The sequence below is a fragment of the Colletotrichum spaethianum genome (genome assembly GCF_022836535.1).
Source record: "Colletotrichum spaethianum MAFF 239500 DNA, contig05, whole genome shotgun sequence".
Classification (NCBI taxonomy): domain Eukaryota; kingdom Fungi; phylum Ascomycota; class Sordariomycetes; order Glomerellales; family Glomerellaceae; genus Colletotrichum; species Colletotrichum spaethianum.
Window position 1 is genome coordinate 1237329 of NW_026054775.1, and position 12452 is coordinate 1249780.

The 12452-nt window shown below is 52.3% G+C and overlaps 4 protein-coding genes across 4 annotated transcripts; 1 reads left to right on the forward strand and 3 right to left on the reverse strand.

Annotated features, from left to right (window-relative positions):
- Positions 1-93: 93 nt before the first annotated feature.
- Positions 94-354, reverse strand: ColSpa_02883 (uncharacterized protein; the record flags this gene model as incomplete). The annotated part of the gene is made up of 1 exon (XM_049269095.1): positions 94-354. The coding sequence occupies one exon, from the start codon at positions 352-354 to the stop codon at positions 94-96; it is 261 nt and encodes an 86-aa protein (XP_049125052.1).
- Positions 355-2946: 2592 nt separating this feature from the next.
- ColSpa_02884 (L-fucose mutarotase) lies at positions 2947-3461 on the reverse strand (the record flags this gene model as incomplete). Its single annotated transcript, XM_049269096.1, has 2 exons — positions 2947-3233; positions 3311-3461. 2 exons carry the CDS (start codon positions 3459-3461, stop codon positions 2947-2949), a joined length of 438 nt encoding a protein of 145 aa, XP_049125053.1.
- Positions 3462-4016: 555 nt separating this feature from the next.
- On the reverse strand, positions 4017-8371 carry ColSpa_02885 (brefeldin A resistance protein; the record flags this gene model as incomplete). The annotated part of the gene is made up of 3 exons (XM_049269097.1): positions 4017-6545; positions 6597-7494; positions 7587-8371. The coding sequence occupies 3 exons, from the start codon at positions 8369-8371 to the stop codon at positions 4017-4019; spliced, it is 4212 nt and encodes a 1403-aa protein (XP_049125054.1).
- Positions 8372-9656: 1285 nt separating this feature from the next.
- ColSpa_02886 (uncharacterized protein) lies at positions 9657-10582 on the forward strand (the record flags this gene model as incomplete). The annotated part of the gene is made up of 2 exons (XM_049269098.1): positions 9657-9712; positions 9790-10582. 2 exons carry the CDS (start codon positions 9657-9659, stop codon positions 10580-10582), a joined length of 849 nt encoding a protein of 282 aa, XP_049125055.1.
- Between the last annotated feature and the right edge of the window lie 1870 nt (positions 10583-12452).

Below are 12452 nucleotides of genomic sequence, written 5' to 3' on the forward strand. Positions count from 1 at the left end.
TGTAGAACACTTTACTGACCAGATCACGTCCCAACCATCCCTTTTGGATGGTACATCCTGCAAGACGAACCCATAACCGCAGCATGTTGGAACTCAGGCAGCTACCTCGGCGTAGCATTTTCCGCCTCCGTCGCAGGTGCACCAGCAACTGTCCTGGACACAGCACCGGAAACACCCGTGGCCGGCCGTAAGGCAGCGGGCGCAGGTAGGGCAGGCAACAGGGACCATCTGTCCCTGCTCGGTGATGGAGTACTCCCTGAGGACCATGTAGTCCGGTAGAGGCTCGTAATCTTGGGTTGCCATCACTGCTGCTGAGAGAGCTGCAAAGAGGAGCGGCTTGAACAAGCGGCCCATGATGTTTTTGATTCGGTCTGCAACCAAGGTAGGATCTGGAGTCATAAATTTCCAAGGAACCAGAAGGGCGAAGGCAGGCTGGGCTTGTAAGTTGGATAGGCAGTATAAGAAACTGGAACTATATCGTCTTGGCACGACAAATAATGGATGAGAAGCTTGAAAATGCCTCTTATAGTCTTGACTTCCGCTGCGCCCCTTTCCAAAGTTCCATACATGAGGGAGAAGAGATATCGGAGCAGAACCTGACGAGCAATGCGGCGATGCGTGACCTTCTGCCCAGAACCAACATCCCATACTTATGCCACGATGCCGTGTTACCGAGTTGACGAATTAGACGACTTGGTCACATTTCAAGGTGCAAGAATCGAGCCCCAACTCGGGCGAGCCATTCACGTCTCGCATTCCACAGCCTTGATAAGCGGCGGGTCAGGCCCTGGAATGATGAGCAGTTGTGAGGAAAACATGCCACCTGGTTTCGATCAAGTTGCCCTTTTCACGATAGAAAGTTTACTAAGCAATTGAAACTCATACACCCCCATCAGAGTGAAGAGGCTGGATACAAATTTCCGCTCGTATCAATTAAAGAAAACTCTGTTCTGACCTTGTTCCTGTATGATCATTTTTGATGACATCACGGCTGATATCATATGGCTATTCCACGACTTTGGAAAGAAGGATTTCGAGAGGCTCCAGGTACGCGCGCAGCATCGCGGATTCGCGGATGCAGACACCACAGCTCAAACATGGATGGGTACACTCAATATGGTGTTGGGTGAGTTATGTAAAAAATGGAATACGGGGGGTGAGAGTTTTGAACAAAAGTATCATTCTGCCCTGATAGCCAAATGTCATTTCTCTGCTAGCAAAGCTTCATACTATCACCACACGTTGTACGTTGCCCGTATTCTTACCGGTAAACATTATCTTGTGAGCTTGTCCATTCTCACTCGCCATTGCAATAGCAAGCAGAGTTGTAGTGCCCGCGACCTAGCTCCTCCGCAATACCACCGGCCACTTCATATCATGAATGACCCATACCTCGTCTCCCAGGTGGGCAATACTTGTCGATCTGACTTGACAGCGCCAATCGGAGCTTCGAAACAAACTCCACAGCCGAAAGCCATCATGCTTTGAATCAAGAGCCATTCCCAGCTTAAAGACCATGGTCTCTGTAGCTTCAAGGACTCTGCTGTCATTGCCATACCTGTCCGCCGAGAATGACATGGATGGCCTGGAATGTTTATCAGCGGCACAGGTTAGTGGTAGACCCAAAGTGACGATGAACTTGTCTCTCTCGACGTCTTCTCCTTTGTCCCAATCTGGAACCCGTGTGGGCAGAGGGCCAGTACCCTGCGGAAGGTAAAGACTATGTGCCGCTGTTCCAGCTTGTGACAGAACGTCAAGATCCGATCCTCGCGAGCAATGATTGCGCCAGCGACATCGGTAAGCACTGTAGTAGTTCTGTAGGCCGGCCCTCTTCGTTCTTTCTAGACTCGCATGCCGACTTTTAGTATCGTAGTCGGGGCAGAAGGGCTGATTGAAGTAGCCACAACCTGAAGCCCAGGGTATTGACAATGCCACAGCTGTGAGTAAGTAGACCAGCGAGCAGACAGCAATAAATCGACACTACAGACCATTGGCGAAGAGCCATGAGCGGCCAACACGGTCGGAGCAGCCGCCAGCATCCGAAAGCTGGCTTTGGGAGCCGTGCTCTCAGACGATTGTTTGGTCCCGGTAGATGTGTAGTTTATACTTGGCTGTTTGAAACATCCCGTAGTCCTAAACTCAGTATTCTCGCTGCAAAATACTCCGCCCTGACTTCACCGTTTGGGCCACAGCCTCGTCAAGGCCCTACGGAGACGCAGTCAGCTCCAACCGCGAGAGGGGAGGGCGGTACATATGTACGGACAGGCGAATCATTATTGAGCTTTCGACGAATTAGCCTGCATGCCGCATCATACTGGTCCAATCATTGTAGCACACCCTCATAACGCCGGGAGTTGTCAGGCCAGCCCCAGGATCTCCCACTTTTCCAAATTTCAAGTTTCCGCTCTATCCTAAGTAAGTCACTTTCACTGTAGCTTACCCGTGGCCTCGCTCTTGAAGATTTGCAGCTAGATGAGTTTCAAGGGGGATCTGAAGGATAAACCGATAGAACTTGTCGCTATTTTGAAACACGGAGATATAGTTGGCGCGAAACACAACAACATTCAAGGGAAGGCAGTTTGTAACTTCCTATTGCTTGGGCTGTAGTGTTTCACTGCGTTCCTAGTCCCCAACGTTTCTTTCATCTTGCAAGAATGATGAACAACGGTCTCCTTACCTAAAAACAGGTGATCTCGAACGAGCTCTCGCTATCATGTACACCCAGCTTTATCTCTGTTGGCCTGTAGCCGACTTAGCCCTGCAAAAGTCGCTACACTCTCTCGAAACAATTCCCAAGGAAGTTCGTGAATGGTCTCAACGTTTGGAGCTTTATCAAGAGGCCTATTAGGAGCCGACATAAGATTCAGAAAGATTCGGGAATTCCTGTGACCCCTACACCTTTTGCCTTACACCTAGCAGTTCCGAACACAATCCATCTGCACACCCCTACTCTTCAATCGGCGTAACGCCTTTCTTGAGGATAATGTTGCCGTACTTCCTCGTCTCTCCAGTCGCCACAATCGCAAAGGCCTTCTTGGCGCGCTCGTAGAAGGCAAACCGCTCTAGCTTCTCAATCTCACCGTCATACTTGAGCGACGACCGGAAGTCGCCCTCGACGCTCGCATCAAAAGTGTCGCCCTTGACGACCTCCATCATGATCACAGGCACGACGCCGTAGTTGTCCAATTCGAGGAGCGGGGAGATGCCAGCCAAGAGGCGGGAGACGGTTATACCTGTTACGTGACTTAGAATGTAGTTCTCCAAGGCTCTGGTCTTTTCTTGGAGAAGGAAACCAGCGGAGAGAACTTACCGTCGGCGCGAAGGACAGGGATGTGAGGCGGGCAGATGGAATGCGACGGGAAGTGGGCGTCGGCGAGGACAATTTCGTCACCATGGCCCATCTCGGCCAGGACCTTGAGGAGGTCGGGCGAGATGACTGGGGAGATTCCTTTGAGTGGCATGTTGCTGGATGTGGCTTATGGTCGATCTGAAGTAAACCAAGATTCGTAATACGGTCAGATTCGATTGAGATGATGTGTCGTTTTTGAGCTTTGATGTCGATGGCGGTGAGTTGAGGTCCCCACGACGTTTCGAAAAGGTGGGGCAGACCAGCCCCTTACGTGTGATTGAAACTATAGCATAGCAAACTTCGCTCGAACAAGACTTATCAATACGACTTCACTTGGCAGCTATATCCAGACAAAAAGCAATGAGAGTACACCAAAATGAATGTATTCAGTCTATTTTTGTATTTTACGAAATCTATTAATTTTACCCAATTAGAAACCCTCCCTGTAATGAGATAAAACCCCGACCAGACATGAGAGAGATGCGATAGCTAATTTTCATAAACTGGCAAAGGAACTGCAAAAATCGTTCCGTGGTAAGCCCGCAATCTACCCGCGAGAGTGGTGCAATCTGACATGCGGCAGTCGAGTACTGAGTGACTGGTGTGATACGAGCTATATGTGATGAGGGAGCATTGGGCTCGAGTTGAAATTCAAGGAAGTAATTGTTTACTCCGCCTTCTTGGAAGTCTTGGTACGAAGCTTCATGAGAAGGTAGACCAGAGAGTACGAGCTGATGGCGAAGATGACGACAATCGCCGCATCGCGCCAGCCGTAATAGTACTCCTTGAGGTTGATCGTCTGCAGGTAGTCGCTGCCATCGCGGTACTGGCACACACGGCACCCAGCCGTCGCATCAGGGTTTACGAGGTTGCTGCTCGAGCCCATGCCGTGCATATAATCCGCCAGGTACTGCGCACACGTCGTACCGTTAGGCGGATCAAAGAGCGCAAACTCCTCGTCCTTGCACTGAACCTTGGTGCCCCAAACATCGAAGACAAGCATGCTGCCCATGAGGTAGTTGAAGGGATTGAGCCAATACATCCAGTACCTCCAGAAAGTCTGGAGCTGGGAGTAAGGTACGAGAACACCGCAGAAGGAGACGAGGATTCCGATGATGAGCGGGTTGACCAGGGATGCGAAGACAGCGTTGGGGGCGTAAGCGGCGATGAACTGGCCGATACCTGTGTAGACGAACTCGTACATAAGCATAACGAAGAAGGTTGCGCCAGCGCGGGTCGAGTCGCCCGGGAAGCCCACGGTGTAGTACCAGCAAACGAAGTAAAGGACAGCGCAAATGATGAGATAGGGCACCTCAGAGACAATCAAGCCCGTAACGAAAGCGATCCAGGAGTACATCTTGGACTTCTTCTCGCGGGTCTCGAATATATCGCGGCGGTCGATAAAGAGGGGCTGCAGTTGGGCGAGCACACCAGGGGCGACAAAGATGAAGTTGAAGATTGTGAAGAGGCGCATGGTGATATCGCCAACGGAGTCACCAATCATCCAGAAGGAGAAGCCGTTGAAGAGGGCGGAGAAAATATGCAGCGCAAACTTGTTGTTGACATAGTCGATGTTGCGGTAGAGTGCGACGTTCATGCGATGGGTGACGATCTTGACTTGATCCCAAAGGGGAAGAGCAAACTCGTGCCCGTCGTCGGTGGTACCAGGAGGCTTAGAGGCGGCGTCTTCAATCATGTGGTCCAGTTCCTTGACGACAGCATCGTGTTCAGGAGAGGAAAGCCAAACTTCGTTCCAATTTTTGCCCTTGGACAGGTGACCGGAGACGACATCGATCATGTGCTCAGCCGGGTTAGCTTCCTCGGGACAAGGAGCACCGTAGCGCCCGAAGTAGTCGCGGATGGTCTTTGCGTTGTCGCCAATGTCGCCAAAGTAGACGGTCTTGCCGCCCTTGGCAAGCAGGAGCAGAGTGTCGAACTGGGAGAAAAGCTGAGCGGAAGGTTGATGAATGGTGACGAGGACGGCTTGACCGACATCTGCCAGCTTGCGGAGAAAGCGGACCGTGTTGTATGCAGATTGACCATCCAGACCAGACGTGGGCTCGTCAAGGAAGATGAGAATGCTAGGCTTCGATACCAATTCGACGCCGATGGTGACGCGCTTCCTCTGTTCAACAGAAAGGCCGTTTCCAACGCGACCGATGAGGGTGTCGGCAAGATCATGAAGCTCTAGGAGGTCGATGATGGTGTTGACGTATGCCAGCTTCTCCTTGCGAGGGGTATCACGGCTTTGTCTCAGAAGAGCCGAGAATTCCAAAGCTTCACGGACAGTGGCGTAGGGCTCGTGAACATCCAGCTGCTCGCAGTATCCGGCCGATCGCTGGAAGGAAACGGGCAATGGACGACCGTCAACCATGATGGATCCGTGGATCGTGCCGTCGGTCTTGCGCTGAGCCAGGACATCAAGAAGGGTGGTCTTTCCAGCACCAGAGGAGCCCATCAAAGCGCCGAGCATACCCGGCTTTACCCAGCCCTCAACGTTGTCGAGCAGCACGCGATCTCCTGACGGGGTTTTGACGGTGTATGTGAGGTTCTTCCAGGTGAAGATAGAGGTGTTGCGAACGAGGCTCTGGTTGACATCGTCGCCATCGCGGGTCTCGCCACCACTTTTATCCTTCTCTGTGGCTGCCTCCTCAGACGACTGTGCCTCTTCATCCTCGCGAAGAACGCGGGTGACCTTCGCGTTCTCGCGGGGAACAAGAAGAGATGATCCTCCCTCAGCGGATGAGCGCCACTTAGAGGTGGAGATGATGGTGAGTGTGACAAAGAGGACCCACCAGGCCCAAACGATACCAAAGTTTCTCCAGACGTGGCTGTGACTATAAGAGAGCGCCGACAGATACTGGTCACCAGTGAGAGAAGTCGCTCCCTGAGTGGCACCCGAAACACCGGCACATGACTGGTGGGCCGGATCCGTGTACCCCGGGCCGTTCGGCACAAGATTGGGTCCGGTGCAAGGGATCAGCTGTTGATGTAATTCGGTTGCCATGAGCGCGTCGAAGGCATAAGCTAGAGGATTAATCCAGAAGATCCAGACAAACCATGGATGCATCTGGGATTTCTGGATCATGTAACCACAGTACATGATCAACGCGGAGATCATGAAACCAGAAGCCTTGGAGGCACCATCGAAGGTCGTGAAACCAGCACCAATGGAGCGGAACATGGCCGTCATACACTAAGGGGATGTGAGCAGTGGTCCAGACTAGGAGATGGGCAGCTAACTTACCATAGTCGTTGCAACGACTACGACCCAAAAAGTGAAGAACGCCGCAGCCGATGTCTTCAACCCGACCATGAAGTAGAGGACGACAGAGAAGACGGAGACCTGGAAAAGAATAACCGGGATGTCAGCAGCAATCTGCGCAATACAGAATGCTGCCGGGTGGTAGTAGGCGAACGCCTTGTGCTTGATCAGGACTGGCCGGCCGGAGAAAGAGTTGGTAACCTCGGACATGGACAAAAGACTGTTGAAGAGGAGGGCAAAGAAGAGGGCGCCACCCTTCAAGAACAATCCACCGGAATTGTTTGGAGCGTTATAGAAAAGGGAACCGGCGATGAGGGCTTGGGCCAACGTAGATACCTGAGTGATGATGAAGGTGGCCTTGTCACCCCAGAGAATCTGGTATTGTCGAGTGATACAAGCCTTGACCTGCGTAGCGAAACTCGTCGTGAGAGGGCTTTTAGCGGGAAGCTGCTTATGCTTCTCGCCAGCAACACCCTCCTTGAAGAGCTTTGTCTTTTCTTTAGTCTCCTCTTTCGTTGGGAAGTCGTACTCGGCAATCATTCTAGGGTAAATCTCCGACTTCTCATACTCCGCTCTCAGGGCGTCGGCATTGCGAGGAAAGGTCTTCTCGTAGCCCGGTCGAACGGCGCGTTCCGTGGGGACCGTAACACCAGTCAGGAAATCGGCTACGTTGGCACCGTCGGAGCAGATGAAACCCAGGCGTTCCATGAAGGGTCTAGCTTCCTTCATGGGTCCATAGTACATCTCCTTGCCGTTATCGAGAACAAGGACCTTGTCAAAGAGGTTATAGATACCGTTGCCTGCCTGGTAGAGAGTGACGATGGACGCGAGACCGAGGACGTCGGTCATCGCACGCACAGCTTTGGTGTACTCCAACGCCCTGTGGTTGTGTCAGCTCCGGTAAATAACAGACAGTTGCCTACTTTGGCGAGCCCTCCTGTCCGATATTGAATAGTTTGGGGGGTTACTTACGTGCTGGCATCTAAGCCTCTTGTGCTGTTATCCCAGCAGAATACGGAGCCCCTCGTTGCCATACACTCGATGATGGAAACACGCTTCCTTTCACCACCGGATACACCACGAACGTACTCATTACCGACCTTGGTGTCAAACGTGTGTTGGATGCCCATGGACTCAAGCAGGAAGTCTCGGTTCTCGACTCGGAGTTCTTCGTTGGACGAGACACCTTCGGGCAAATGGAAGGGAATCTTGAGACGGGTGGCAAAATCCATTGTCTGACCGACTGTAAGGGTAGGGAAAAAGAGCTCTTCCTCCGTGTTCATAACGATCTGACCCCGGTACTGTTGGGCTTCCTCAGCCGTCATTGAGCCGTAGTGAACGTCACCAGTGACTGAGCTGTAACCCCGGCGATGGTTCGCCAAGATGTTCAGCAGTGTTGTGCATCCCGATCCGGGTCGGCCAAGGACCAAGAGCATCTCCCCAGGCTTGACACATCCGTGCGTGTTGTCTAGGATTGTCTTCAAAGGAGGCTTATGGCGAGACTCCTTGACTAGTTTGGGAATGTTGAACTGGGAGAGTACGTTCTCGTGTATCGACGCGTCGGAGCTGACAGCCTGAACCGTAAGATTCTGCCACGTTACGCCGAGTTGTCGAGGAGGAAATCCGGATCGTTCATCTCTCTGCCTCACTGCTTCAACCTTGTGCTTGAGTGACCAAGTGGTGTCGTCGGGGATGTTGCCGAGTTCGATGGACTGCTCGTAATTGGAGCCGCTGGCCAGCGTGCCGTCGGAGTCCATGGCGCCCCCACGAGTCGACGAAGAGCTTGGTGTTACCTCTTTGGTATCAGGTGTGATGAAGGACATCGCAAAAAAGAGGTCACGATACCAAAAACGAGTTGTTAGGAGGAAGGAACCAGAGACACTCAGGGGTGCTGGGCTTCTATTTGTTTTCATTATCTGCTCCGGCCGTACGGTCGGCGGATTCGGCATCATAAATTAACTTAGTCTCCGATCCATAGCTACCTGGCATCTGTGTAAGACCCTCTTTGATGGTGGGTTATGGGTCCCAGCCGGACCCAACGGAGAGATTGGCAACTCTAAGAAACAGTCGTTAGGGGATATAGCGCCCCAGATGTTCCGTCATCCCGCCCATGATGACAAAATGTGTCGACGAGAAAGCTTCTGGAACCCTTTGACCTAGGGCCAGAGCGAGCTCGGTGTCCCGGCTTTCGTCCGCTGAATAATGAAATGGGTATCCCACTTGATAAGAACTGCGGTAGGTTTGTGTACAAGTCCTGCGATCCCCCGTCGTGGCACGTGGGGCTTTCGGCGTGGGCCCCTGGCCGACGTGCGTGGGATGCCAGCGGCTAGGCTGGGACCAACCCTTAAATTGTCCCAAGAGCCTCATTAAGCGCGTCCCAACATCGGACTAAACGTGTCATGGAGCTGGTGTTCCCCGCTGACTAAGCGGCGAGTTCGTCAATTGACAATGTCCTTAGGGGCCAGCTTGCGCTAGCGCAAATGCTGTTGGCCGCTAAAGTCGGCGCGGCCTACATCAAAACACCGGACACGGATGATAAGCGTGGAGATGATGGGGATTCGCCTGAAGTTTTGCGTCAAGGTTTTGTGTGGAAGAACCAATCATGACCGGGAATTTAAATAGAGTTTCTAACTTATTGACGTTGGCCGCTTAGTAAACCTACGATAGATGCCGCTGAGTCAGCGGGGATTTCGATACATGTACCAAGGGGGGGAACCACCGCCGGTAGCAGCTGGTTTTCGGTCATTTGCGGCATGAGAGTCCATTGACAAATCGGTTACGGTACCAAGTCGGAATATTTTTCATTCTTCTCTTTGCCCGTTCCCTTCTTGGGACAAGGCAGCGAGCCGCGTTGAGCGGCGGCCATCGTCGAATCAGAAGCCAAGATGAGGAAGCGAGCGTGCGATTCCTGTCACAGGCGGAAGGTATGTTTCCTGCTAGATTTGATATCAAGTTATTGTCTCACAACAGGTGCTGATTCTTCAACTGCAGATCCAATGCGATGGAGCCGTACCGCAATGCAACTGGTGCAAACACCACGGGATGGCTTGCACATTTAACCGGGCCACCAAGGTGAAGAAGCGCGTGTCAGCTGCAAGGTGAGTGCGCCCCCTACGAGATTCACTCGGCAAAATGAGTGTACGAGAGAGACAGTAAGAATTTACGAGACGTGCAGGGCTGGATCAGAGAAAGACTTGGTTGCCCGCCTCAACCGCATCGAACAAGCCCTAGAGGCGGCGCGGCGGAACCAGAACGCAGGGGAGGGGCGGGATGTATCCATGTCCCCATCGTCATCATCAGCCCCCATGTCCGTCGGGACTGACCCACCGGCCAACGACGGCACTCCGGACACAACACAAGGCCGAGACTATGACTCATCCGTCCGGGCTTCCGGTGCAACCGCGGGCAAGATGCACTTCGCCGGCTTCTACTTGGGAGACATCAGCTCTTACAATGGCATCCCCTTCTTCTCACCAGATGGCCAAGACTGGATTCGATCTAGAGCAGGAGAGGATGCGTCGTTCCAAACTTTGTTTGGTATGGGCCCGCTATGGCATTCTCAGAACCCAGTTCCGATTTTCCTAGACTTCCCGCAGTCGAATTCAGGGGGAGAACTACCCGATAGGACTGTCGTCGAAGAGTATCTGGCTCGCTTCCGAGCGTCCCAGTTCGGCTTGTCGTTTCCACTAATTGACTTTGTACTCTTTTCTGGGACCATCGACCTTGCGTATCGGTCACCTCAAAGTGCATTGACACTCGAAGTCGTGACCGCCAAGGCCTGCGTGTTCGCCTTCTTCGCTGTTGTTTCACTCTTTCAAAGGGAATGGAAGTCAACGCCAGAAATAGATGGAGAGGCATGTGCCGGTGCAGCGCAGAACTTGATGGCGACGATCCTGCAAGACACCAACATGACTGCTCTTCAAACTGTCTTCATGCTGGTAAACTTTGTTGCGCAATGCTTTACTTGAAATCTTACTAATTATTAACTTGGCAGACTTTATTTCACCTCTTCTGTGGACACCTCCAACAAGGGACCATGTTTCATTCGGCCACCTGTCGAATGTTGTTCATGCTTGGCGCACACCTCGAGTCTGGTACGAGCCATACCCCGAGCCGGCCTTCCAAGACTGAAAACGACCATGCCAGCCGCGTGAGGAACCAACTCAGAAGACTCTTCTGGTTATCATACAAGCTCGATAAGGACATCTCTCTCCGGACAGGCCAGCCTCCCAGCATCGATGACGAGCACTGCGATTTAACGTTACCAAACATAGATTGGTGGACTCGTAGTGCAGACGACCAAGTCGGAGCCTCGCCCTCTTTCCTCGACGAAGCGACGATTACGTCAGCTCTCCAACCAGACTCCTTGCAGCTGACCATCATCAAGGCAAAGATCTGTAGGATGCTCTACTCGATCTCGGCGCTCAAGAAAGGTGATGCTGAGTTACTTAGAGAAATCCGTGAGCTAGACGATGAGCTTGAAAGGTGGCGGGTGTCTGTGCCGCCGTCATATCGGCCGACGTTGACATTTCCTCGAGGCAAAGCAGTTATTAGGAAGGACCGGCTCGGCATGGAGGAGATCATTATGCATTTTGAGTATCATTATTTGATGGCCATGATCCATCGAGCAAGTGGAAGATGCCGTTGTTGGGCCAGCGGCGAGAGCAGTGGCTTGGAAGGAGTGAGCTCGAGTCAAACACTGTCAGTGCAAGCGAGCCGGTCAACGTTATACTTTCTACGAGCCGCGATCCATGGTGTGGAGCAGGTAGCCTTTTGGTAAGTGGTAGCGCGTTCCGGTTTGAAGCTCTGCTAACATGGATCAGGATGGTGGTGTTTTACCCAATGTCGGCGATATTGGAAATATTTTGCAATTTGCTCCTGCACCCGCTACATCCACAGTCAGAGGAAGATCTCGAGCTCCTCAATTCCGTCCCGGTGCTTATCGAAGGGCTGCGAAATCGCCATCTAACGCATTACGAAATGGCACATGTGAAGATTGTCGATGCCTTTGTGGCTGAGCTGACCAGGCTAGGGAGATGTGCCATAGCCAAGGCGCGACGGGAGCAAAAAGCTGTCTGAAAATAAAAATGTATGGTTGAACGAGTTCTTGGTTTGGGTACGAAGCGGTCGTTGGGAGTTGGGGCTTTGATATACGACGCCTTCACCCAAACAGCTCTGGCTGTAAACCTATCCTAGACTGGAAGAACGAATGGACGAACAACAGGCTGTAAATAATACTAGAGAAGGATAATTCAACGAGTAATGTGGATCAAACTCTCTGAATCAACTAGCACGCGTTGCGTAGATGTGTTTAGTTTAAGTTGGATGCAATGAACGTGGCCCGGGCAGAGAAGAACGGGGGTGATAAGAGAATCCTCATTGTGGCTCGTGCATTACGAAAAGCAGCTTTAGCCGAGACTGCTGGGCCGTGCACGTAGTACGGGTCCATCAATTGCTACCGGAGCCAATCAGGGAAGGCTCACGCCGCTTCTCCTAGTGTACTGCACACCACATCTACCCATACGCCATATCCCGCCGTCATCAGCCACTCGTCCAAACGTTGACACCACTACATCGGATCCACAGTCCACAAACACCTCGATGCCAATCACCGTCATGTCAGGATTCACTCTTCGGCGGCCCCATCGCTTCATGAGTTACTTGTCATCTACTATGGTACCGGTACACTATTCCATTCGGCCCCACAGCGGGCGGGCCGAACGTTGCCCCAATTCCCCTCATGGAACCCTTTGATACAGGTACATAGCAGTGTAAAAACTTCGAGATGTGTCCATCTTCCTTTCCAAGTCTGAGCTGCCTCCGTGCCCACTCACCAGA